This window comes from Anarrhichthys ocellatus, unplaced genomic scaffold (assembly GCF_004355925.1).
Source record: "Anarrhichthys ocellatus isolate YVR2014 unplaced genomic scaffold, GSC_Weel_1.0 scaffold29, whole genome shotgun sequence".
In the NCBI taxonomy this organism is placed as follows: Eukaryota; Metazoa; Chordata; class Actinopteri; order Perciformes; family Anarhichadidae; genus Anarrhichthys; species Anarrhichthys ocellatus.
In genome coordinates, this window is record NW_022280059.1 from 958,975 (window position 1) to 985,524 (window position 26,550).

A 26,550-nucleotide genomic window follows, 5' to 3' on the forward strand; every position below is an offset into this window, starting at 1 on the left:
TTCTTTGCTATTAACCCTCCCTCCAACACCACACACACACACACACACACACACACACACACACACACCTTGCACCAACAAACCAAAGCTAGCCAGCTGACCCACACCTGCCTGCACACCTCTGCATTAGCTCCCCACTTAGCCAGCATAGATGTTTGCCACAAATAGTAAATAATAAATAAAACATAATAATAAAACAGCCACCGATCGTCTCAATGCACAGCCGAGGTAGTGGTCACATTTCGCTGCAGATGCGATCAAAACTCACCACGTTAAGTGTGGACAGGCTACAGTGCATCTGCTTCTTCTGGTGTTGCTACAGCGAGCTATGCTGCTGCTGTTGGCCTAGTCTCACTAAAAGCACAAGAATAATCTGAATCAGTTCATCCCCCTATATATAAAACAGCTAAACTAGGGGAATAACTGACACCAGAAATGTCAGGTCACACAGTGAACAGAGACACTTTCCTGCAGGGATATATGTGATTGCTGTGGAGATGTGTCGCTTGGGAAGTTGCTATTTGCATTTGGGGTACAGTTTGCCAAAATGCCACAGAACCCAACATAACCATCAACAATTTAAAGTGATCGGTTATAATGCACATTGATCTAAACTGATCCGGTGTAACATGCAACAACATTACAAAGCCCATACACTAGGCCGCTATTCGGCTTCTTCTTGACCCATTTACCCTTTCAAATGACAGACAAGCAGCTCTGGCAGAGAGGCATCGTAACTTTTCCAGGCATGCATCATGTAACACATGTAGTTGTAAGAAAGACATGTAAGCTCACTGCGGTACCCTGCACCCAAACTGCAGGCCAGCGTCCCTGCAACACAAAAAAAGGGAAAAAAAAACCCACCGTGCACCTCGACTCCCTGCTCTCACACAGGAGTGATTTAATAAAACGACATCCCGTGGAGAACGGAATCATCCTCTCGTCCTTCTATCGGCCTTACCTTCAGCTTCAGCGTCAGTCTTTTTGGATCGCTTTGGTCCGCCTCTTATACCCAAGACGACCGTTTGGCTGAATCGATGAGGAGAGCGGTTTATCAATGGAGGAATCTGACGCGCCGCTTTTATTCCGGCAGGGTCTTCCCTCGATTAGTCCGTATTATTACAAGGACGAAGCGGTTTGTTTCGGGTAATTACTGAAGCCAGCAGCCCGCAGAGGCTCCACCGTGGAGATGCAATGCCTTGGCGCATAAAAAGGGCGCTGTGTGCCTGCAGCGGTGACCGCGGGCCGGGAGATGCTGTCGGTGCTGAGGATGCGAGCCGGTGGAGGGTGATGATGATATCCATAGAGGTCCACGTTTCCACCTGACACAACCTCTCCCTCCTCCTCCTCCTCCTCCTCTTCCTCTCCGCTGGTGATGCTGGAGAGAAATATCAGCATTAGTGCGGCGAGCAGAGAGAGAGAGGGAGATGGGGGAGAGAGAGAGAGAGAGAGAGAGAGAGAGGGAGAGAGAGAGAGGGAGAGAGAGAGAGAGAGAGAGAGAGAGAGAGAGAGAGAGAGAGACTGTCAGTGTCTAATTTGAGCAAGAAGCCACAAGAGGCCGTGCTTTAACATCATTTTACAGCGGTAGACGCGGTTTAAAAGCTTTAAAAAAAGAAAAAGATATTGTTTTAATAATGTACAATTTAACTGTGTTTGTAATCACTTTGATCCAACTGCTAGTCAGGAGTAGATTAAACGCTGACCAAAGCGAATAACATTTTTCTCAGGTGCATCTTTTGGGCAACTCAGGCCAGGACATACTAATTGTTGTGCTGCATTTAATTGTAAAGTAATTAAATAGATCATAATTACACCAATGTATTTAGCTGTGCGTTAGTGACTTATGAATTATTCGTGAGATAGGCCTAAACATACACATTTGTTCCTATCAAGACATCTAATGATATTAACTTCTTCTTGCTGTTCTAACATCACTGAATACTGGAATCTCTGCTTGGTTGTTTGCTTCGATATGAATCAGCTATAATGAGCTTGGAACCACAACACTGTTTAATAAATCCAATTTTCTACATTAGAAACACTTGTGCAGAAGGATTTAACGCCCCTGTTCCACTACAAAGACAAGAAGAAGAGCTAAGTGCACCTGAATTCACTTTCAAAGTGAGTCTGTTTTGGAAGCGCTGAGGAGATGGATTTAAATAAAAAAAGAAGCGAAAAAGCAGCACAGCCTCCTGTATTCACCACATTAAAAGCAGAATTTGTTTTGACCTTTTCTCAACATTGGCTGCTGAAGAGCCCTCTGCCACAGTATGAATCATCTCTTTAACATTCAGCAATGATATCCAGGCCTGCACACATATTCGCTGTTTTAAAACTTGATTAACAGGGTTTCTTTGCAGTATTTAAGTGTAAGTAAAGTCTTTATGATTTAAATGCCCATAGACAATATAATCAAATGCATTTAATGTGAGAAAGATTAGGCAGGACTTGAATCTCATATTTTGATTAAAGCAAATTGCCAACTTTTCAATAAGACCAGCTTTGAGTCAGAAAGCCTTTAATGACTTACAAGTAATACTGAGACTATAGTTCAAATCTGCAAAGTAGACTCGACTGGGGAGCAGCTGTAGAAAGTAACCAAGTACATTTACTGCAGCAACATTTTCAGGTACTTTGTCTGAGTATTTTATAAGCACAAATAAAATAAAATGGAAACAAAGGTCTATGTGAAATGTAAATAATGTACACAATGCTACAATATACAGCACAATATATGGAGAGAATACAAGTAAATAATAAAATATGGAATGAAAAATAAGAAATATATGCATAAAACACAAACAACAACCATAGTGCAAACAAGCGATCCATTAAGTGTGTAAAATATAAATGCAAGAATAGTACAAATCAGAATTAAATATGATTTTCTCTTGAAATGTACAGTATTGCACAGTTCAATTATTAAACAATTTACAAGTATTTGATATAAGCCCCACCTTTACCAGCTGCAACATTAAAGTAGTCATATAATCCAATGATATACCCTTCTGAAAAGGGCAATTCTGCATAATGAGTACTAATACTTTTTGTACTTTAAGTATGTTTTGATGAGAATACTTTAAGGGATACTTTAGGCACTTTTGAATGCAGGACTTTAACTTGTAACAGTGTGTTTTTAAATTGTTGTATAACTATACAGTAGTAACAAGACTGGAGCAGGACTGTCAGAGCTCCTTTAAATCTCGTGGAGTGGGAGGAGTCTGAGTAGCGGAAGCGCCTCTCGTCTGTCACATGACAGAGGCGGTTCCTACACATGTCTAATGGGAATTTTTTTAAATTGAAAGAAAAGTCCACATCGGACTCAGTTTGAACCGGTCAAGTTGTTGTTGTTGCTGTGTTGTGGAACTCGCTTGATGCAAATGATGTCGGACTCCATCAAAAACGTCGCGATATTTGGAGCCACGGGAATGACCGGGCTCGCGACCCTCCCGCTCGCGGTGGCTGCAGGTGAGGATTGAGAATAGAATAAAACATAATACAATAGATCAGAATATAATAGATCAGAATACAACAGATTATGTATCAGCGGCTCTTGATTGGCCACAATAGGTTCCCTTTAGTAACTTTACACTGCCGTACAGTCGGACTATTATTACATGAATCCATATCAATGTATTTGGTCAAAACATGGGGATTTCTGATTGTGTCCACTAAATCTAAAAACTAAAACTTAAAGGTACACTTTTAAAGATCGCTGATAATGCAATCTGATTTAATTCCATTAACATATTTTAAGAGGTTAAACTATTTCCTTAATTACTTGTATACTTGAATACATTCTTTATTTCTAAACGCACATTGGGAGCCGGAATTAAACTCTGGAAAAACATAAACTACAGACACACTCACAGTATGTCACATGACATGATTATGTCATTTCATTTAGCAGCATTTTTATTCCCTTTCTCCCTCCTCACCATGGAGCGAAAGAAAAAAACCGTCGAGTCATGTTAGACGTTACACGGTCAGCAGCATATTGCTGAGTCACAGAGAGCTGATAGTGGAAGCTGCTCACTATCTCGCCTGTACAGAGAGGGTGGGATCTCCTTCATGCAGTGGGTGAAGTTGTTACAGGAGCTTCTGTTTAATTCCAACTCCGGTTTGAAGAAGTTGTGATCATGTCGTCCTGTTGGATTTAAACACCACACTTTCTATGATTACAACACACGCGACAGTCACTGCACACCAACCAATCAGCTGAAAGTGACAGCTTCAGTGTGAGGGCTGCCAACCAGGTGAAATGGTCAGTTGTCGACATGTCACTAACCCCCAGCTGCTCCTCCATGGTCGTGATTCTCGTTGGTCCACTTCTCCTGACAACTCTTTCATGAGCTTGATGAAGTCGTCATGAGATCCTGCAAGACGTAAAGGAGAAATCATATGAATTTAAGAAAACATAACCACAGAAACCTCTAAACGGCATCAGGCTATCAGTCAGACAAAATGTAGTTTTGTAGGACAGTTATTAGATGTTTCAGAACATCCCGGTGATGATGTTGGTGTGTTTGATTCCCATGTCTCCTCCATCAGGATACAATGTGACGGTGCTGCTGCGGGACCCCGCCAAGCTGCCCGCCGACCACAAGGCCGCCAGAGTGGTGGTGGGAGATGTGCTCAACAAAGAGGACGTGAAGAAGACCATGGAGGGCCAGGACGCTGCCGTCATCATCCTGGGCACCAGGAACAACCTGAGTAAGTCACCGCAACATCAACTTCCTTACAGTAGGCATGACATCACAACACAAGAGAATACATGTCCTGTCCAGGCAAAGACATACAGATTGTTTCCCTATCTTTTCTGAAAGATGTTTTATTCTGAAAGTAAGATTTAATTTGAAGTACAATATAGTTTGTATGCTTTGTATGCTTGATTTGCATCACGTCTCTTACTGGTGTTGCTTGTGGCTCTTCTCACATGTTCACACCTCATTAAGAAGGTTTCTTTGCATTGTTAAGGCTCATGTCGATCCTTACACAACTGACCATGTTCACCTTACACAAGGATTGTAGTTTTGAATGGTGTAATAGAGGAAAATATTCACTAGAGGTCGCCATACGAGCTTTACAACACATAGCTCTATGTCATTGTATCAGTGTGACACAATCTGAAACACACTGTTTATTAAAAAAGGTGGACCTTATTAATCAAAAGTAGGAAAACAATAATAGCAAATGCTCAATTTACAGTAAAAATCCTGCATTCAAATTTACATAACAGAACACCTGCATTCACTTTTACATTATTGACAGTCTTGCAACCCATCGGCTGTCATATGAATGCAGAATCTGGTAATAGAGTTCATTATTCATGCATTACCTTGTAAAAGGTCTGTTAGTGTTGCTCTGATCCATTTACTAAAAATGAACACATTTGAAGTCTTAAATCTTGTGATCTGACCTGTGATCTGACCTGTGATCTGATCTGTGCTCGCCAGGCCCGACCACCATGATGTCCGAAGGCACGAAGAACATCATTGAAGCCATGAAGGCTCGTGGGATCTGCAAAGTGGTCGGCTGCATGTCGGGTACGACTCACTGTTGACAGAAAGTGATGAAGTTCAGATGAGCAGTACAGTGAAGACAATTAGGAATAAGTGTGTTTGTAACGGCGTCTTGTCCTCATCCCTCCCAGCCTTTCTGCTGTGGGATCGCTCCAAAGTCCCGCCCCGTATGCTTCCTGTGACAGAGGACCATGCACGGATGCACGAGGTGCTGAAATCATCGGGGCTGGACTACGTGGCCGCCATGCCCCCTCACATTGCTGGTCAGTAGGAAGTAGAAAGTAAAGCTTGATTTAAAAACAAAAAAAAAAGTGGAAGAGAACTTTTAAAACTTGTTTCTGCCGTAAAAGTGCTGCAGTCAACCAATCTCATTCAATTCATTTGAGAATAATGGATTTTTTTTGAAGTTCTACACACAATTACATTTAATTTAATAATAATAATTAAAAAAGAATGACTCGAGACATTACTTTGCATGAATTTGCTCCAAAGCACAGTTAAACAATAACATTAAAAAGCTAAATCAAACCTTTTTAGTTCATTTTTTGTGCATGGCATAATTGTAAACTCTGCAACTGCAGACAAAGAGAGCATCATTTTTAAATATACGTTTTTGTTTCTGTCTCGCTCCCTCCAGACGACCTCCCTCTGACTGAGAGCTACATGGTGGCGGAGGGCATGCTAAAAGGAAGAGCCATCTCTAAACACGACTTGGGACACTTCTTCGTCAAGTGTCTGTCCACCTCAGAGTGGGACGGCAAGACTGTCGGAGTGTGGGCAGAGTATAAATGATCCGGCTGAATCGTCCGGACAAGGAAAGAGATTTAGATCTCTTCCAGATCAGCATTCTGAGGAGAAAATCCATGTTTATGCTGAGAATTTTGAAAATAAATGAGTAATATATGTGCAGATTCAAATTCCCAGTGTGTTGTGATAAACCACTAATGCTTCCCTGTGTCCCTGTATTTTTATACTGATTTTATCATCAGCCGCACCGAGGATACACTGCTGCTTCGGCTTTAGCTCTTAACATTGCTTCACGGCTTTTCTTGTCTTTTCGTATTGAGATCATTGAACATTTGATCATGTGATGCATCCTGTCTCTGCTCTGATGTACTTTTTTTTTAATAGCTCTTTAAAAAATAAAAGACTTTATCGCGCAAAACGTGCTGAAAAAGTAAAGTGTTGTGTGAATGAGCGGAGCTGTCTGTTGCTGGAGCGAACAGGAATAGTAGTAATAAACTGTACTCTCTCTCTCTCTCTCTCTCTCTCTCTCTCTCTCTCTCTCTCTCTCTATCTCTCTCTGAAGTTCACCTCATGTGAGTCTGTCCTTCCTGGGCAGTCAGATGAGTGGCATGCGTTCCACATGATTGTTGTGCAACTCCCGCTGACAAAAAATGTGTCAAGTGGGCCAAGGGCAGATAGCATAATGTCCTTCAGAATAAAACCAGGATTTTTTTAAAAGATAGAGATCATGTCAGGATGTATCCTATTATAGGTTGCTACCACTTTAACATATATGATTGCTCGGTATATCAGTTAAATACAGCTACGCCCTGGTAAACAGAGTCTGTTTTCTCATTTTTGGCTTTGGTCATCTTAAGTCAGAGTTTAAAACGTGCAAGCACTCAAAGGATTGATGACATCACAGCTAGTCCAACATGCAATTTACACAAGTGTGATGTGAAAACTTAAACACTATTACGCTAAGAATGGACTTAACGTTAAAGTCGGGGACATCTGGTGTCCAATACTACTAAATATTTGTATTTTCAAATATTCTGGACTTTTGAACGAGGGAGACGTAGATGTAATTTAAGGAGGCAACTGTACTTTTTGTACTAAGACCACAAGATAAAATGCGGCTTCATTGATCCCCAGAGGACAAATTCAGTTGTTGCAGCAGCACAAAGACAGATATAAGTAGAGATGAATAGCAAAGTAAAAACAAATGGATAATAAGAGGTATAGATGACCTGAATAAGAAAAAACGTAAAAGTAGAAACTATATAAGAGCAATAAAAGACAAAGACACTAAGTAAGTCTGTTTATGTAAACAGCGTGCACCATAATGTGATTAAATAATGACAGTGTCATCTGTATTAGTATAGCAACATAATAGAAATAATATATGATGTAGTAAGACAGCATAACATATTAACTGAACAGACTATGATATATTACATTGTTGTAGCCTATATAGTATGGGATATAAGATATAGTATAAGGTGCTAATAATAATATAGTACAGCATTATAGTGTAATACAGCATATTGGACACTTATATTGTTTCAAGCAGAGTATTTCTCTATCTTAAACATGTCAGGACTGGGTGTGTGTTGGAGCAACACTCCATGTTATATAATAGGCCTACAATATAATATAATATTATGATTCATATAATAATTATATTAATAATATGTTAATAGCACATTACATTATATGCTTCATTACATTAAAATGTATTATAGAATATCATAATATAATTATAATGTTATATTATATTATTTCAAAAAAGGTGCGGCAGATGTTTGCTGATTTTTATTTTGACAGAGTACAGGAAGTTGTGGCGACATGTTTTTCTCTGCCGTCCAATCCGCAGGCAGAGGAGGAGCTGCTGGTTTTGAAGTTGACTCACCGGTTCTTCCAGACAGTGGACTTTAACATGTCGCTAGTTTCTCTCAGCAGAAGTTTCGTCCACTGAGCGTTTTCTTCCCTGACGGCCGCTGCTCTCTCAGGTAAATGACACGGCGTCTGAAATAAGATGCGGACAGCTGCGACTTTTATCACCGGCAGTTTAAAACCAATATTCACGTGGACGTGTATCGTTACATGTGCAGGATCGAGACCTTTTGACTGATTCTGCTTCTGTCGTTATGTGTATTTGGAGACGTCAGTGAAAACGTGATTGATTTGCTTTAATATTGGTGTAATAGCCTAATATCCTCTCAGAAATGTTACATTTTCTTACAGTAATTTAAACATGAAATAAGACATACTGACCGGAACCTGCATTTGGTAATCACTAATGTTTTACACTCACATTTCCGTACTTTGAATTTAAAACCAATATGCAGATGCCGATCCCTCCTCTGCCGGTGATGTAATGCTTCAGGAATTCGAACGATGCAAATTACTATCAAGTTTGACAATCCGGTCTGTGGAAAATAATCAGGACGGGAACGAATGTACAGGTTTACATACTATACGAATCGTGATTTCATTATTATATTTGCCATATAAATATTTAGTTAAAAGTGTGATATGTAACATCATATTATCCAGATTGTGTAACGTACATAAACTGCACTACCCATAATGCCTTTCGATACATCCAGCCCCCAACTGTAAACCTTTTGGAGGAAACTCAAATCACGGGCGGGAGAAGACCGAGGCGGTCCGCTCGAGCAGCTGTAGCGTGTAGAGTTTAAAACAGAAAGGTTGAAATCTATTTTTAATCCTCGGAATTAGAGTTAAACGTTACATGTTTACTTTTTAGGTCGAAGAGGAGGCAACCACCAGTAACGGTGTCGACTAACGACTACTAGACGTTACCGAGGAGAGACGGGAAGACATTCAACAGGTCTGTTCTTAAAGAAGTCTAACTTTATGTGTTTAAAGTTGAACACGTTCGTGTTTTAACTCCGTGAATCGTTTCCGTGTCTTTAATCGAGATGATTCCAGTCAGTCCAGTACGTTGCTATATTGTTATATGTTAACGTTATAACGTTATTATCTGTCGAGGTCTCCGTTTCCCTCCTAACGTCACAACCCCCAACACACATTTAAGTTTAGCTAACGCTAACTGCTGACTGAGCTAGTTAGCATTCACAGAAAGCATCGCTGAATGAACTATATTATCAATTTCATGGTTATTTGATTTCGTGTTTTCAGCCCTATGCGTAAATTCAAACTAAACAATAAGTTAAATAGTTTTTTGCCAAGTCACTCGGCCAGATTTCAACAAACACAAAAAGCAGCAAAACCATTTAAACACACCGGTGATGGTACCTTATTAATTTAATATGGTTGTTGCTAATGTATTTTAATGTATTTAACTTTAACATGTAAACTGTTAGAGTATCTCTATCTACTGACTCAGTCTATGGCTGCTACTTTTATATTATATATTTATTACTGATTAGAGGCCATAAGAGAAGAATATTATCACAGGCTGTCAGAGCCAAAGTGATGTTTAATGTTTAATAGATTATATTTCTATTGATTCAGTTACTATTGATTTATCAGAATCAGAATCAGAACTATTTATTGCCAAGGAAGTTTGCACCTACAAGGAATTTTGTCGTGGCGGTTGGTGCGTAACACAACTATCAGCAATCAACACATTGCGAGAAATAGAAACATATTCAATTTACAATAAAATATAAAATAAAGTGCACAACAAAACAGATAACAGGACTGTAAAACAAGTGAAGTGTAAGTGAAATGTTAAAAGTGACGAGTGTTTAAATAAAGAAACAGGGATGTGCAGGGGAGAGCCCAGAAGGAAATGTCCTGGGGATGACAGTCAGTGGGGGACCCGGGCTATGTTAACGAGCCCGACTGCGGACGGGAAGAAACTGTTTGTGTGGCGTGAGGTCTTGGTTCTGATGGACCGCAGCCTCCTGCCAGATGGAAGGGGCACAAACAGATCATGTCCAGGGTGAGAGGGGTCGGTTTATGATTCAGCGCAGACTTTATCTAAATGATGTGTTTCGATATTCCTATATTCTCCTGTAGTATTTTTAAAAATGTTAACTCGAGATGATTTTAAAGCAGCAATACAAGTCCACTTAACGGTCTACTGCTTCCTCCTCAGTTCAAAGATGATCATTAAAGGGCAGAAGCGCAAACACCCCCCGGAGGACGTGGAGGTCTCCGACCGGAGCAGCCCCGTCTGGGAGAGCCAGCGGCAGTTCGTCTTCTCGGTCTCCCTGAACAAGTACCAGTGCGGCCAGGTGCTGCCTGAACCCAGCCTGCGGAGGTCAGTCCTCATAGCCAACACGCTGCGGCTGATCAGCCTGGAGGATGGTGTGGCGCCCTCTGTAGACATGGAGGTGTCACCACAGCCTTGTGGCTCTCCATCTGCCCTCCAGGAGGGTATTTTCACCGGAGGCGCTGCAGCAAGACATCACTCTGCGCTGACGTTTTCTGACAGCCACTCGGCTCTTGTCAGCTGCCACTCGGGTGCATCAAATGTCCCTCTGTCTGTTAGAGACGAAGATGAGGACTGGGGATCGATGTCCACGGACTCCGATTACTCTCTCTCAGCCGCCATCTCCTCCATCCTCACTGCGTTGGACTCCATCATCGACGGGAGCCCGCAGGCAGCTCCGCGGACGCCTCTCAGGTCCTTGGAGAACCTGTCGGGCCCCTGCGATGGAGGCGTGGCGTGGGTGAAACAGGGAGTCAGAGGTTATTCGGGAAGCTGGGAGCAGCAGGTAGAGTCTAGTGATCTGTTCCAGAATATAGACACATCCCTGCTGGAGAGGGACATGGGTGTGCTCGGGCTCATAGGGAGTGGAGGTGGATACCAGGCTGGGGAGGACTTTTACCAGTATCTGCCCGCTTTCTCCTCCTCCCCTCACATCGCTTCAACCAGGATCTGAAGTGTCTGCCTTCGTTCTTCTCATTCAGCCCTTTGTCTTCCTCGTCCGCTTCTTCACCTTCAATCTCTAGTCAGAATCGAGGACGTGGGACTTTTTGTGCCACGTGCAGAGTTCATTCTCCAGCAAAAATGGAGGTCATGCCACTGTGAAAACTGTGTAGTAAACCAGAAAAGGCTGTTTCTTTTTTTAATGGCAATGAGTCAGAGCATAGTGAACCGTTGAGAAGCATTTTACTACAGTTTTGAGTGTGACTCAGCTAATTGGAACAAGGGAAGGGGGGTGTGATTAGAAAACAGGATTCATGAGACGTTAATCTCTCCGCAGAGAGAAATTTGCAGCAGCAGCAACGTGGCACTAAAATCCGTCAAAGGCCCCACAGCTTCAAGTAATCCTGCGTTCACATTGAACATCCCAGTTTATCTGGAATAAGAAAAAAAAAAAAAAGCCAGTTATGTATGAATGTTGATCCATGAAGTAAAACTGAAAGTTGGGCGATGCATCACTTAAAACAAGTGTAAAATGTTAACGTGAGTTCTGAGAGAACATGAATTGGCTGTTTTGAAAGACTAATATTATAGGTCAAACTTCTGTGAAGAAATCTTTTAACCTCATATTTATCAGCGAGTTAGAACATGGTATCGGGTGTTAAGAGATCGGGTCAGGATTTCAAACAGGAGCACCCGGACCAGGTGCTTTCTTAGTCAGAAAAAAAAATATCCACAAGAACCGGTATTTTCTTCCAATTTCGTCCATCAGTTTATCATTAGTTATAAATCAGTAACTAGTAGTTGGAGGTACAGTACGATGCCATGTCATTAATGTATCCTGTATTATTACAAAGCACACAACTCTTAATGCCACTCAACCAGGTTAAGCCACGTCCCATCTGAAGGCCGAAAAGAGTGAAACTAAAATGAGTTTAGTCCGAAATGTTTCCCTCACTGAGTGCAGCTGTAGTTCAGGAAACAGCTGTTCTGCAATGCCTTAAGAGCGTCAACAGTTCTGAGATTGTAAACACGTCCTCGTGGGTTTTTAATGCGATAGTACAGAGTCACTGTACATTAGCTAGAGTCACTACGTGACAGCTACTGCTGTACAGATGTGATGTTTGTGATCAGTCCTGGTGGGTGCTTAGCGTCCACATGATGCTGTGAGCAGCTGCTCACTCATCAGTAGGTCCGCTCATTCTAGTGGGGTCCGCATGTTATGTCTGGTTTTGGAATTATTGCACTTTTGTTAATATGCATTTCTTGTCTGTCTTGCGTTGTCTTTTGTTAATCAGTGGTAATATTGCTCAAATTATTCCTTCCGAACCCATAAAGTGGAGTCCTGTTACGTGTCCTGTTAATGTTTAAAAAGAAAAAACACTTAAGGAAACTGTAACGTAACCAGCTATACATGTTGGTCCAGCATTGAAACACGGCCGACATGTGCAGCAGAGGAAGCACATGATGCCCGTTTGTCAGGTTCTTGTTCTTACTGATCCACAGTCTGCAGAGCAGAGTTGCTTTCTATGCAACGGTCCTTTGTTAACAGCTGGACTGCAGTCTCACTATATTTATGAATGGCATATATTTTTTATTAAGATTTAATGTCATACCATGTTTGACAATTCTCTAATGGTATACTAATGTACTGTCACGGCAGTTATTTTAATGGTTGTTTGAGGGCAGAATGCCTGGACACTGTATTTAGTCTTTTTTTTGTAACAAAGGCAAATGTCTTTATTTATACTGAAGTTTCTTAATAAAATGTGAAAATTAAGTCATGTTTAAATATGTTTTTCATTATAATGCATAAAGTACATTTTACAGCAGATACTTGACTTTTGGAAATGGATGGGGAAAAATTATGCTTACTGCACAAACTCAGTTATCCAATGCCGAGTTTCATTTATGAACCAGAAGAAACGCAGCAGTAGTGCATTTAGAGAACCATGAAAGTGAAAGAGCATTACATAACAGACGGAAAGGGTTCAGGCCGACCTGCTACCGTGTGAAACACTTCAGACATTCTAATTTGGGACGTCCATGCTCAGACTGTTTGAGGCAGATATCATCACAACACACAAGGAACATTTGCTGGCTCAGCATTTGAGTATCAAATTCTCAAAACGAAGGATGCCATGCTTACGAGAACAAACATGACATAATAATAATAATAATAATACCAATACTACTGGGAAAAGTTCCTTTAATTTACAGTTAACCAACCATGGAAACATGTTAAACTGATAGGCCTAAACTACAAACATACACACCAACATGGACGACTTCTGTTTACAGTATCAGGACATAAGAGACTCATTCAACTGCAACTTAAAATAACTGATGCGAACGTTAAAGTGCATTTCAAGTGTTCACAATCTCTAAATCACACATAACATGCTGTGCTTGACAAGTAACATGAGCTTTTTCTATTGAAATGAATCACTTCCTCACTCACCACAATGAAACCCTTAACAGTCATTCAAATGTTTTGTCTCTTCCTCTATCCCTCTGTTCCAACCCTTTGACCCTCTTCTGGAGGTGTAGTAACATGTAGTAACACTAGGGGGCAGCACTGTAAAAGTAGAGCAGCCCGTGTGCCCGTGTCCTGAGGCAAACTCAGTGCTGGTCTGTGGTTTCTGTAGTCTGCAGGGCTGACCCAGCACAAGAAAGCCCACCAGACACGTTCCAGCTAACATCACCCGTGTTTAAAATCCTCAGCGGAGGTCCACATACGACCTCACTCTGACGACGCCATCCAAAGCTGCAGTTGTGCATGTCGCTGCAGTTGTGATCATTCATGCTTCTGAAGGTGCATTCAAGTGTTTGAGGACAACTGTGGCTCTACATACGAGCGGCCGATCTGGTCCATAGTGTATAGGTGCTTCCCCCCCCATGATGTGCAGACGTGAAATATAAAAAGAAGGACCTGGGTGGTATTTTTTTTTTTTTTTTTTTCTTCACGGGGAGACTGAAGACAAAATGAACAAATAAAGACAAGAATTCAGATTCAGCCCACCGGTCTGGATGTCAGAGGTAGGTAGATCACTCTTCCTCTACTACTACTAACCCCCCCCCCCCCCCCCCCCCCACCCCACCCCACACAGCTCAGCCGGTGTTGATGGTGTTGTACGAGGGCTGCGATCCCGGCTCCAGGGGCTTGCTGGCCTCTTTCTCCGTCAGGAAAGGGGGCGTCTGAGCCTCGGGTCCGTCCTCCACGATGGGCTTCCGGTCTTCGTCCAGGTCGGAATCCTCGCAGCGTGGCAGCTGTAGGAAGGTGGTCAGGCCGTGCAGGTCGGCCATTATGTGGATGGTGCGCAGCAGGAGGAACATCATCATCAGGCCCACGAACAGGTAGACTGGGGGGGCAGAGAGACAGGCGGTCAGTCATTCAACAAAACAAGCCATTTTTTTGCCAAAGAAAGTCATTACCTGTAGCTGAATTCAATATTTTGGAAATATTGGACGCATCAGGTGGTGTGTGTGTGTGTGTGTGGGGGGGGGGGGAAGAGAGGTGATCTGGTCCTATCCTAGTTACATTATTACTAGACTATTAAATGGAGTGCACGTATGATGTTGAATCTCAAACAGATCTGTGACAAACTTTAATTCAATCATCTTTTTGCAGCTTTAAATGTTGGCAGAGAGCTTCACCCGTTGGACTCCACGTGTCGAATGTGTTTATTTAGTCTAAATTGGTTACGTTGGTTGGGACATGTGGTATTTTCCACAGAGCTGTTGTTTCAAGGTATAAGCAGCATGTGCCATTGTGTGTACAACGTAGATCAGGGCACCACCACACTGATGTGACGGTCTCAACCACAGGAGTCCAGCGACACAAAGCTTGGGACCCTTTTCATGTAAAATACAAGCAAATCAGATATGAAATGATAGTCCCAATAAAAACATTTATAAAGAACACCAGGAAACTACCATGTCAAACTGTGCCAGTGTCCCATGACTACGCAAACACGGAAAATGTGGCCAGTTAGGAGCCAAGGAATTAATGTCAAAGTCTCACACAGGAGCTTGGCCGTGGACAGATAAATCCATTTCAGTGAATCCAGTCTCACCCAAGAGGAGGACAAAAAGTGTCCTCCAGTGGGAGGCAAAGGGGAGGACAAAATCCGCTCCACATTTGTTATTCCTGCTCTGATTGTCCAACGCGGTCCTCTGCGGTCACACGTATGCACTAGAACTGCCCCACATACCCACAGAGCTCAGGTCCTGGACAATGGTCTCTTACTACAGCCGTATGACAACTCTTCAGGAAAAACAGTATAGGATTACAGAGGCCTCAGCTCAGCAACTTCACAGTGTACTGTGGGAAGTGTACAGTAAGCTGTGCAGGGGAAGTCACAGGGAAACATGGCATTAGCGTCGGTCTACCGTTAGGACTTCAAGAAGCACAGTAATAGCACCTCATTATCTCTTTTAAAGAATCAGACACTATGAAACTTGCCAGCTTTTCATCTTATGCTGCTCTTGTATTATTTTCCACCTGTGAAGCAATCAGAACATGATGGGTTAAAGGACTTTGTCTGTCCAAACTACCGCCTCAAAATATTTGCTCTTCAGCAATACTGAGAATTCTGTGCTATCGTGGAAAAATAAGTTTGCGCGGTCAATAACATGTTGAGGGAGTCGACGTGTTTGGGGGGGCCTTTGCATGGCACAATGTCAGAATTACAATAACGATGAAAGATTTGAGACCTCCACTGCCTCCTCTGACAAAGTGACGGCTGCTCATAATAAGTGAATCCTTTATGTATAAGAGACGTCAGGCCACATCTTGCACTCGCTCTCTAGTCCTCCCTCAGAAACCTGCAAGGGACCTCGTGGGTTAATGCGACTCGACCTACATCGTTATTATATAATGCAGCCTGGGGGACGAGGAAACAACACGACTGCTCCGTGTGAACTGCCGGGCCTCCTTCCAAACTCAAGTGAAGGGATTAACCGAGGACAGAGGAGGAAAAGAAGGACAGTAACTTCCAGTGTGTGTCCACACGGGTCCCTCCGACCATTAAAATCCCCCTCACTCTAAGGCAAAGGTGTTTATCAGCTGAACGATGCTCAGTCAAACTAAATGTCCATGTCCAAAAATCAACACAGAAACCGACAGTTTCCCAGTAAGAAGGTATTTTATGGTGAAGTTGTTTCGTTAGTCAAATCACTACAAAAGACCGCATTCATCTCAATGGGTTGTCCTAAATGTGTTTGTTGGGTATTCCCTGTAGAGCTCTCTGACTGAGACCACAGAGGAGAAAAACAACAGCGTGGCTACTTTTGGACAAAAAGGTCATTCCAACCCTGATTCCATTACAGAGCAAACACCCGGCACAGAGGCTGAACAACAACAACCACCATGTGACGGCTCAATCTAAAAGGAGAAACAAAGAAACCACTGGGATCCAGTAGAACCTTTTCTCAAGAACAACATCTACAGATAACATCTCAATGGAGTCATTGTGAATGCGCACAAGTGGTTTCCACACTGAATGTTCTCCTGTCCTTTCATCCGGACACTTATTCCGTTGCTTGCTCCTTAAAAAACAATCTGCTAATAGTTTATAACGGCACGCAGACCTCACTCTGCATGTCTGGATGTGGCTGTGCAGTGGGGGGGATGAAATGAGGTACCATATTTTTCGGATACTTCACTCAAACCTCAAACTCTCAACCTCATGGTGGCGCCTCAGGGGATCAAAAGGATTCATCCTCCGGGGAACATAAATGTACAAGATTTCCCAGGAGGCCGAAACAGTTGGTCGATTAATCAATCCACAAATAAATGATCGGCTAACAGAGCCACATATTACAGTCAGTGCTGTTGTGTTGAGTCTTTATTAAAAAGTTTATATAAAAAAAATAAATAAATAAATAAAAAAAAAAAAAAGCCACTGACGCTTCTGAGATCATCTCAGTTGCATTAAAACTCTCCACAAAGTCGATTGGACCGGCACTAATCCACACAGAAGCGTGAACTTACATTTTCCAGGCAGCTAACGGACCCTGAGAGCAGTTTCACTACTGAGGAAGCCACTTCGACCCCTCTACCGAGAAACGAGAGGTGCTACTTCTCACATCGGAGGAGAGAATGAAGACTGCATGCACGGTCAGCTTCTCCCCTCAGAGAGGAAATATGTCGTGACCCCTTCAATGTCCTTCCTGTCATGTTTATTCTGTTTGAAAAGGACCCGCTTTCCTTGCTGAACCAAAAAAAAAAAAAATGCTGCCTCGTCTTCTTCTTTTCTCTCCAAAGGAGGAAGACGAGGAGGAAATCTTTGCAGCAGAGAGAGATGAGACTGTCACCTCTGGCTCTGTGTCTCTGGAGGCCACCACGCTGCCGGGTCAGACCTGCTCTCATCTGCAGCTCTGCAGGCATGCAGCAGCTCAGTGTGACCCTCACGGGACCCAATGAGGCCCCTGTTAGTTCTCATTTCAACATATGCAAGTGCAGTGGCTTTTTAATATTCTTAGACATCATTGAAGTGAAATAACAAGGGAGATATTTGAAAATATCACAAGGACTCTGTTGAAAACTGGCTTAAATCACATTGGGATGTTTTTAGAGAGTAGAAACACTTGTTCATTAGAACTTCCAAACCAACGACGAACCAACCCGACTAAAAGATTTAGATTTTATCCAGAAAAGCTCATGTTGCTTCTTGCACCATAAAAAAGGTACATTTGTATTGCTCATCTGTGTGTTATATCGGGTTACAGATGGTTCAGTTAAGATCAAGTTAGCTCCTGGGTGTTTGCTTAGCTGATGAGATTTAAACTTCACCACATTCTGTGCATTGTTGTGGCCAAAATAAATGTATTGAATAATTCTCTTCATCATAAAATCGCAGCGAAGTGTGTGCTGTATCATAACTGGGAGGGTAGTGACAGTGAGCAACGTCTGGCATTTGTCAGTACGGTTCCACACGTCTGTTAAACTTCATGTGAGAGTACCAATTCGTCTGCATTAATGTAAGGGCATATTTGAAACGCGTTTGTTTGCTCAGTAAACTGTGCGCTGGTCTGCGAGTCATCGTGTGCCGGATCTTGATGAGACAACACCTTCTTATCAAACACGTACTGAAGATGACCAAGCCTTAATAAAAGGAAGTGTGTGAGCCTGGCACGGCGACTGTAGAAACGTTCACACTGAACCAAACAAGTTCAACATCAGAAGGAAATGTGACCCAACACACCAAGCAATGGAACTGAAGCAGAAAATCATTACTACAATTACATTTGTAATGGACGTCCGACCACTTAAAGCGCTTTTACACTACATGTCATTCGCCCATTCATATACCGCAGCCTACAGGAGGAAGTTTTGGGGTCAAGCATTCTCAAAATGTACTGGAGGAGCTGGGGATCAAACCACCGATCTTCTGGTTGAAGGACAACCCACTGTACCCCGGTGTGATGAGAAAAACTGGCAGCAGTTTTTGGAAACAACTTTAAAACACATAACTAGAATCACCATCTCACAGCTGTATGCTTCTGCCAACCAGTGGAGTCAAAAATGTCATCACTTCATCATCAAGTTTACATGTTTTGTGAGGTCAGTGACCTTTGACCACCAAAATCTGATTAGTTCATCTTTGAGTCCAGGCGGGCCAAATTTGAGATATTGTGTTGGAGAATGGGATGGACAGACGGTCAACCCGAAAACATGCCGGCGAAGACGCGAATAAAGACACACTTGACACAAGTAAACAGACTCCGGTATTATGAGGGTACAGTGTGAAAGATTTAGTGTCCATCTAAACTTTAAAAAGGACAAACATGACTCTAGACTCCAACAATGTGGATGTTTTAGTCTGATGTTATTCTACTTAGTCATAATAAATAAAGTTTGGCTACACGACTGGACAAACGCTTTTGTGATCTATACGAGGGACAACTGCACTCACCCATGACGGAGACCTGGTACAGCGACCTGTACTTCTGCCGGGGCTGTGTCCCCGGAACGAAGTCGCCCAGTCCGATGGTGCACAGCGAGATGAAGCAGAAGTAGATGCCGTCCAAAAAGGACCAGGACGGCTCTAGCGAGCTGAAGATGGCCGCCGGCGTCAAGAAGAAGAACAGCACCACCAGGACCAGCAGCAGCACGAAGTGGACGATGGTGGCCGGCCGAGGCTGCACGCCGCAGCGCTGCAGGAGGCCGACGGGGCTGAGGACCAGAGGGTGCATGATCCTCTGGACGCAGGCGGTGAGCACCAGCATGGTGAAGGGGACTCCTATCAGGGCATAGAGGATGGAGAAGGTCTTTCCGGTGTCAGACAGGGGAGTGGTGTGACCGTAACCTGGAGAAGAGGACACGCATGTTGGAGGAAGAGGGGGGGGGGGGGCCAAAAGAAAAAAAAAAAAAAAAAAAAAAGGACCGTTAAAGTGGCGACACATCAGCTACTACCTGAACATATACATTTACAATTATTATTCTTAAATCCTTGAGCATCCCCAGACTTTCATCCTTTATTTTCTGGCATTGGCAACCGATAGATATATATATGCTGCATTGATAAGGTAAAATGGACCATAACATGAAGTGTTTAACTTTTGTAGCGTTAGCTCACAGTGGGTGCGATTAGCCTTTTAAAGATTTAAGTACGTAAAGTTCAGTCTAGATGTGTGGAGAGCAGTCAGCTTAAAGCAACCATTTCAGAGGCCTCCAACTCACAAACCAAATAAACAGGAACTTCTTTAAACGCGGTGTAAATACATTTGACCAGCAAATTATATTTGATGATTATGAAGGCAAATCACTGTCAATATCTGCAAGCACGAATGAGAGCCGTGCACACGCATTCCCGTCACTCTGTGCAGAATATTGCTGCTCACGCGAGCAAAATGGCAGCCTGCGAGGATAGAATCATGCTTTGAGCGTGAGGAGCGTCACCTGGGGAGCAACTTCTATCACTGCTCTTCTGCTCGCAAAGCTTTCACTTGGTTTGTCACAGTAAATGGTAGCCATTCTGTGTCTTTTTGTAATGTCTCTTTGTAGCCGTCAGACAGACTGTACACAAACTGACAGTTTCACCAAACAATTAAAACGACTTCCCAGTCTGTCCACATTAAACTTCCACACACTGATTAAGCAGAGTTCCACTTTAACTTACTGTACCTATTGTAGTGGTGAGCAGAGCACACACTTCACTGTTCACTTTTGGTTTTACCTCCAAATAAAAAAAAAAAAAAAAAAAGATTCAGATAATAAACCGGCGGTTTGTTTTACAACCTGTGCGATCATCTGACTGCTTGTGTTCTTTCTCTTGCCAACCAACCCAAACATCAACATTGTTTAACATGACAAGTAAGGAAGTGTAACCGAAGGAAACACATGCAGCATTGTGAAAGAAATTCATGCATCACACAGAGCAAACTAATTTCCCCCGAACACAAAGGTTCCCATGTGAGTGTCAGCGTGCCTGGGAATGTGACAGTGTTTTCATAGTACTTTGCCTAAATAGCACAGACGCTTGCAATAAAACGGCTCCAGGAGCTTCTCTGTGTGGTGTTTCTAGAATGATGCTGCAGTATTTTGGTGCGTTCAGGTGGCTTTGACGCCGGCAGTGCCGATCAAAACTTCACAGGTAAATCGCAAGTCATGTCTCCCCGGGCTCTGACAGCATTTGAGACAAACACAAGGTCCAATACCAATCATTTCTAAAACCATATAAATTCTGTCTATTAAATAACTTCAGAATTTTTTTAACTCTATTTTTGCCATGTAAATTCTAGGCAGGGGGGGAGAAAGAGAAAGAGAGAGACACACACACACACACACTAACTTTGCATCTAAGGCTTTCCGCAGAAAGTCAAACGTTAAATTAAAACCTCATACCTTAAATCAATGTTATGACATGAAGAAAAAAAAACAACTGTTTCTAACTTTTCAAACATGCTGCACTGGCAGGCCTTCCCTGAGTCACTGTTTTGCCCCAACATCCTGTTTCAACAGGAAACGCGTTGAATTAAGGTCACAGAGCATTGGTTCATTCTGACATTTAAGATGACAAAAGCAAGTTGTTTTTTTTTTGTCATAACATCAGCTGAATAATTAGACCAGCTGGGAAATTCTGCAAGGAGAACATAAAGTTAGTACCTCTGTTGCTGCCCTGGGCGTTTCCCACAAGTTAGTGTGTAGTGAAATGTGAAGCAGGGTGGTGCTTTAAGACAGAAACTTAATCAGGGTCACAGAATGGGAGAACCTATGTTGTATGGATAATATTTGGAAATATAAATTTGAGACAATGAAAGTCCTGTTCAATTTAGCAAAAAAAAAAAAAAAAAAAAAAAAACAACAACTCCAAAACAGATAAGTAATTCTTTCAAAATGAATAAACTTGTCATCTTTGGACCATCCCACTGGAGCCTCAGGCCTTCAGTGTAATGACTGCAGACAGTGGTTGTCTCAGGCAAACATTATTAATACACGTTAAGGTTTGGAAGCCAAAGACAACAGAGTCCATGGTGGGTTGGTTTTTAAAGTGGCACCATGTTACGTACTAATGAACTCAACTACATAGCAACACAAAAGGGGACTTAGTATGGGACTTTCATAATGTTAGGCGTCTTGAGAGAACATTTCCCATGGTGCAACTTGATATCATCTTTCACTATGATCGCCTTGCCTGGATAAACACCCACAACTTTCACACTCCACTGCTTGTAAAGACTGCTGTCGCGTCACAAATTCGAAGCCTCCGAGCCCGAGTCGAGAAAAAACCCCGGTAACATCTTCGGGTTTATTGTCTCAGACTTCAGAAAGCCACAGGCAGACATTTTACAACTCATGCGAGTAGTGCTCCAGATGAGCCAACTCAAAGTGATGACAAAAAAATAATCATTCCTCTGCGGGACTTCCAAGCTTCGCATGCGTGATATAAAGTGTACTCTGCATGGGTCGAAGTGTGCGGACAGCTCTACCAGTTTCATAGCTTTACATGCTAAACAAGGAGATGAGATTAAAAGATACATTTCCTGGGTTTCTTTGAGGTGTTGTAGAATGCTTGAGTAACTGATTAAACGTGATCTTGTATAGCATGTCACTTTCTTTCTTCTTCTTCTCCTCAGGTCTGGAGCTCAACCAACAAACTGATTACTGATGATGTGGCAGTATAAGTAGGTGGTTTCTTTATAGTTTTTGTCCGAACAACTCACCGACGGTGGTGACCAGAGTGTTGGCGAAGAACATGGAGGACGCCAGGTCCCAGTTCGAGGCGGCGGAGGAGTTCTTGAGGACGGAGACGCCGTACTTGTTGGCCGTCAGCACTTTGAGCAGAAAGCGCTCGAGCGACGCGGCGTTGACGCAGCTCTGGTTCAGGAACTCGTGCTTCAGGGCTTCCACGTCCTCGCGCATCTTGTCCTCCACCGGCCGCTCGATGCTGGAGAAAACGAGCGCTCCGAATAGCAGGTAGATGATATAGAACAGCACGAAGCCGGTAAGCAGCAGCCACGACCTACCTACGGAATGCATGTCTTGTTTGGTTTTGACTCCGGGATTAACATGCGTGGAGGTGCTCACCGGGGCCTCCCTCTCCGTCTCTGTGACTGCTCTTCTTTCCTCTCTGTGTGGGAACCGATCTTATTTGTTGGGGGCTGTGCCAATTAAACTTGAACCCCTCCTGTTTAACGCATCCTCCTCCCACCGTAGACACAGCAGGGGTGTGGTCAGCTCGGAGTCCTGGAAGTCCTGCATCCTGGAAAAAGTCTGCTAAGTGCAGGCATCATCACACTGTCACTCAGGACTCTGTCTGTACGTTCTCAATCATAATACAGCCAAGCGAAACTTTATTAAAGTTGTAAGTTGTTTGACACAACTTACTTTAAGGTGAATGGGGCAACATGTGGGGTTAGTGGACAAGGCTTAAATTAAAGACGTTTTTTCAGCATAAAAAAGGACGTTTGTTACATGTACTAGTTTTTAGGAAGTTGGTCAAAATGAAAAATAACCGCATTGTCTTAACTTAGAAATATATTTATTTTTAATAAATATTCATGCGTTCACTTAACAATTGGGCAATATTAAGTGAGTGTAACTATACGTATTTTAATCACATTACATATAGAAATATACTGGGATATTTTATTCAGTTCGAAATGTTTTACCTCAGACTTGTGTTGTTTAGAATACTTATATTGTCATTAGGCAATAACAGGTTGAGACAACCATTTTACTAACATTTAGATTACATACATACAGTACATACAAATATAAAAAGATGTACTGTCAGATTATGACAACATTGCAGTTTGAAAGGTTTTAGTTGTTATGTCAGTTTAGTTTGCCATTGCTGTCTGCATACGTAGTATAAGACGAAAGCTCTCCATTTGTCGTCGGCACGGAGGCATAAAAACACATCCTTATGGAGCAATTTTTTGGTTTTGTTTCCTTCACAGGATGATTCGGTGGAAAGAAAAGGAGAAGAGATGCCGCCATCCATTGCCCGGTGGTCTGTCTCTGAGAACAGGAGGTGGATCTTTAAATAGAACGCTTGGTGGGTAAATCAGATGCCGAAGTTCTGAGACACACATGGCTTTGTGTTACCCCAAAAAAATTGATGATGAAAACTTTTGAGGTATCTAAAAAAATACTTCTCAAACTAGATGGAATGAAGGCCTGGATATTCACACACTTGTTGAGGCTAAATTTTTAGTTTATTGGGTCCACCGAGATAACATATTGCAGTTTCCAAGTGATGTTGATCAAACTTTACTATTATGTTGAACTGGTATTGTGTTATACTGAGGAGTTTCCTGTACTCAGTCTACCCTATATAAATAGTGGACACAACATTAGAAGCACTTCAGTATAATGCACTACAACTTGACAACAAGCACAAACTACAGCCTACAGTGGTCATGAATTTAATACATTTTTGATAAAATATTTTGTAAGTCAGGCTATGAATGATATATGAACAAAACCCCTCTGTAAAAACCTTCAGAATACAGATCGTAACTGGAAAGTTTGGTGTATGTAAGTGCTACTGAAGTGGAGATTTCTGGATCTAGTTTATGAAAAAATCTACAGATGCAAATAGACAAAGCAGGGAAGTAAACACCTAAATGTGTATTTCGGATGTTTTCTTTCCACTAGTGTGAAAGACGACATGTTATGGAAGCAAATGAGCCCCAAATCTCAAAATTGACCAGTCCATGAAAAACAACATTTATGCCTATAGTCTCATCTCACCTCTTTTAAAGACATTTTCTATCCATTAAAAAATAATCCTTCAACTGATCAAGATTTCTTTCACAATATTCCCCCAAATTATGAGGATCTTTCTTTTTCTTCTTTTGGCCAAAGATAACCAGGAAGAGATGCATTTCCTTACTTGTCTTATATCCATTTGCAAAAATAAAATTGTAGGTTATATTGGGTTAGTTTAAAGAAATACGAATCTCATTTTACATTGTTTTCATATTTTAATGAGGCTCTTATTTTCTCGGCCATCATCCAAAACAAGAAAAGAGATGTGTGACTTCGGGCCTCTATCTTTGTTTGAGTTGCAGATAGGTATATATGTATGTGGGAAGTTTGTGTGTATGTATCTGCACTTACGGCGGTCGGTAAAACCTGCTGAATCATTTTATTGTTCAATAGTGTTTTTCTAAGTTAAGTCCCAGTGTGTGCCAGAGTTTCTTCTGTCACTGAGCCTCAAATTGACCTTAAGGAACCCTGGTCAGTCTGGGTCAGTGCAGAGCTCCCATGATGTCCATCATGGCCTAAATGATTTTCAACGGGCCGTTAAAGTTGATGAGTATCACAAACGCAGAACTGTTGCAAAATACGCTATGAAAATTGCAACATTTATGGATGTTAAGTACAAAGTGTTAAGTATGGGCACCTCCAGTATGTTTGTACGGGCCAGGCTTTGACATCAGCTGTTTTCCACTGAGCAGCATCACAGGCAGCTGTCAGAGGGAGCTCCTGGGTTTGGATCTCTGTCCTTCTTTCAGTGTGGAAACTGCTTGTTATGTGTTTTCTCCAAATAGGAAAATCAATCATATAGTAAAATGTAGAAAATGATATACTCTTGACATTCATCTTGAGGAAGGCACTATGCTCAGAGTGGGATTTGGTTGCTCATTAAAACATTATAAAAACATGTATATAATTATAAAAACATGTTGTGGTTACACAAGGGTCATGTGCCTGACTATCTCTTGATTTAATGCAGTCTTGTTGTTATCAGTGGTAACCTCAATCCCTCGAGACCCAACCCTAAGCTTCAGACATTAGAGTGGTGTCGATCTACTCAACAAACTCTCAGCGAGAAAATGTCGAATCACTCCTTCAAGTCGAGCTTAATGAAACTTAAACTCCAGGTCACGTGACACTCGGTAATGAATTCCTGACGTCGTCGGGCTGTAACCTGCTGCTTGTTTCCACAGACTGAGGCCCACAGTGAAACACCCTCAGCATGCTCTGTTGACTCCCCCCGCCCCCCCGAAAGTGATCGCTGTCTTGTTTGTGGGGTTTGTATATAAAAAAGAGTCAGTGCAGAAGTAAATGCTGCTGCTCTGACTCAGCAAATAAAGTGCTTAACTCTCTCTGGACCACAGAGCTGCTTCACTGATCTCACCAGGGTGTGTGTGTGTGTGTGTGTGTGTGTGTGTGTGTGTGGGGGGGGGGGGGGGGTTGTCCATCAATTCTGTGTTGTCCAACACATTGGTATCAGCATCAAGTTCAATAAAAATGTCTGCACAAACCTGATCGAATGAATACATACATGCATCTCAACACGTTACATAACATGTTCTGATAAACACGGTGTAGTTAGAGACCTCACAATGTGTGCTATTTCATCTGTTTGTTTGCCTCTGTGTATTCACATTCAGGGGGAGACGGAGCTGGTTTGCCTACTGGCTAAAAGGTTAGGCTTGTGACCAGGAGGAGGTTTCTCTAGTTTACACAAAATAGTTTTTTGTTTGAAGTCCTCTTCATCATTAATCAGATAACTTAATTGATGTGTCGTACTATTTCGCCACGACTGTTTCCCCAAATCTGTGACAGGAGGCGCCTCCTGTATGCATGTTTCAGTGGCAGCATTCAAGTCTGTAATCCTGCAAAAAGAATTTGATGACAGCATTGGGATGAATTTGAAATGCCCGTAACTCTTCGCACATAAGTCAGACTTCTAATTCTTGCACAAACCATCCTTATGCAAAGTCTGACAACTCCTGGACAGGATTGACGTACTCTCCCAAAATCTGCATGATTTCATATCACGTGCATGTTTTGATGCAACAAATTCAAGTGTCGAACTGCATTTTCACATTCATCACATGAAAGACTCAGATTTTGGTCTACAAAAACGCCATGTCTATTTTAATACAATACTCTCATGCCCATATTTATATATATACATATATATATGTATATATGTATTCTTCTGAATGTCACCAGGAAGCAGTCAGCCA

At 42.2% G+C, this 26,550-nt stretch overlaps 4 protein-coding genes across 7 annotated transcripts in view; 2 read left to right on the top strand and 2 right to left on the bottom strand.

The window, feature by feature from the left end:
• sptbn4b (spectrin, beta, non-erythrocytic 4b) overlaps positions 1-1,409 on the bottom strand; it is an 81,711-nt gene extending 80,302 nt beyond the window's left edge. For all 4 annotated transcript variants that reach the window (XM_031863550.1, XM_031863548.1, XM_031863551.1 and 1 more), the window contains exon 1: positions 962-1,409. The gene's annotated coding sequence lies outside the window, so the exon portion shown is untranslated. The remainder of the gene's footprint in view (positions 1-961) is intronic.
• A 1,835-nt stretch (positions 1,410-3,244) lies between these two features.
• Positions 3,245-6,756, top strand: blvrb (biliverdin reductase B). The gene is made up of 5 exons (XM_031863610.1): positions 3,245-3,468; positions 4,552-4,713; positions 5,457-5,546; positions 5,654-5,785; positions 6,160-6,756. The coding sequence occupies exons 1-5, from the start codon at positions 3,375-3,377 to the stop codon at positions 6,312-6,314; spliced, it is 633 nt and encodes a 210-aa protein (XP_031719470.1). The 5' UTR covers positions 3,245-3,374; the 3' UTR covers positions 6,315-6,756.
• Positions 6,757-8,186: 1,430 nt separating this feature from the next.
• Positions 8,187-12,869, top strand: LOC116392352 (uncharacterized). Its single transcript, XM_075447384.1, is given in 4 exon segments — positions 8,187-8,260; positions 9,022-9,105; positions 10,342-11,099; positions 11,102-12,869. Coding segments are annotated over 2 exon segments (930 nt in total). The 5' UTR covers positions 8,187-8,260; positions 9,022-9,105; positions 10,342-10,348; the 3' UTR covers positions 11,281-12,869.
• A 438-nt stretch (positions 12,870-13,307) lies between these two features.
• On the bottom strand, positions 13,308-22,685 carry kcnk6 (potassium channel, subfamily K, member 6). Its single transcript, XM_031863718.1, has 3 exons — positions 22,285-22,685; positions 19,035-19,427; positions 13,308-14,477 (listed from the first exon to the last, which is right to left on the bottom strand). The coding sequence occupies exons 1-3, from the start codon at positions 22,598-22,600 to the stop codon at positions 14,227-14,229; spliced, it is 960 nt and encodes a 319-aa protein (XP_031719578.1). The 5' UTR covers positions 22,601-22,685; the 3' UTR covers positions 13,308-14,226.
• Between the last annotated feature and the right edge of the window lie 3,865 nt (positions 22,686-26,550).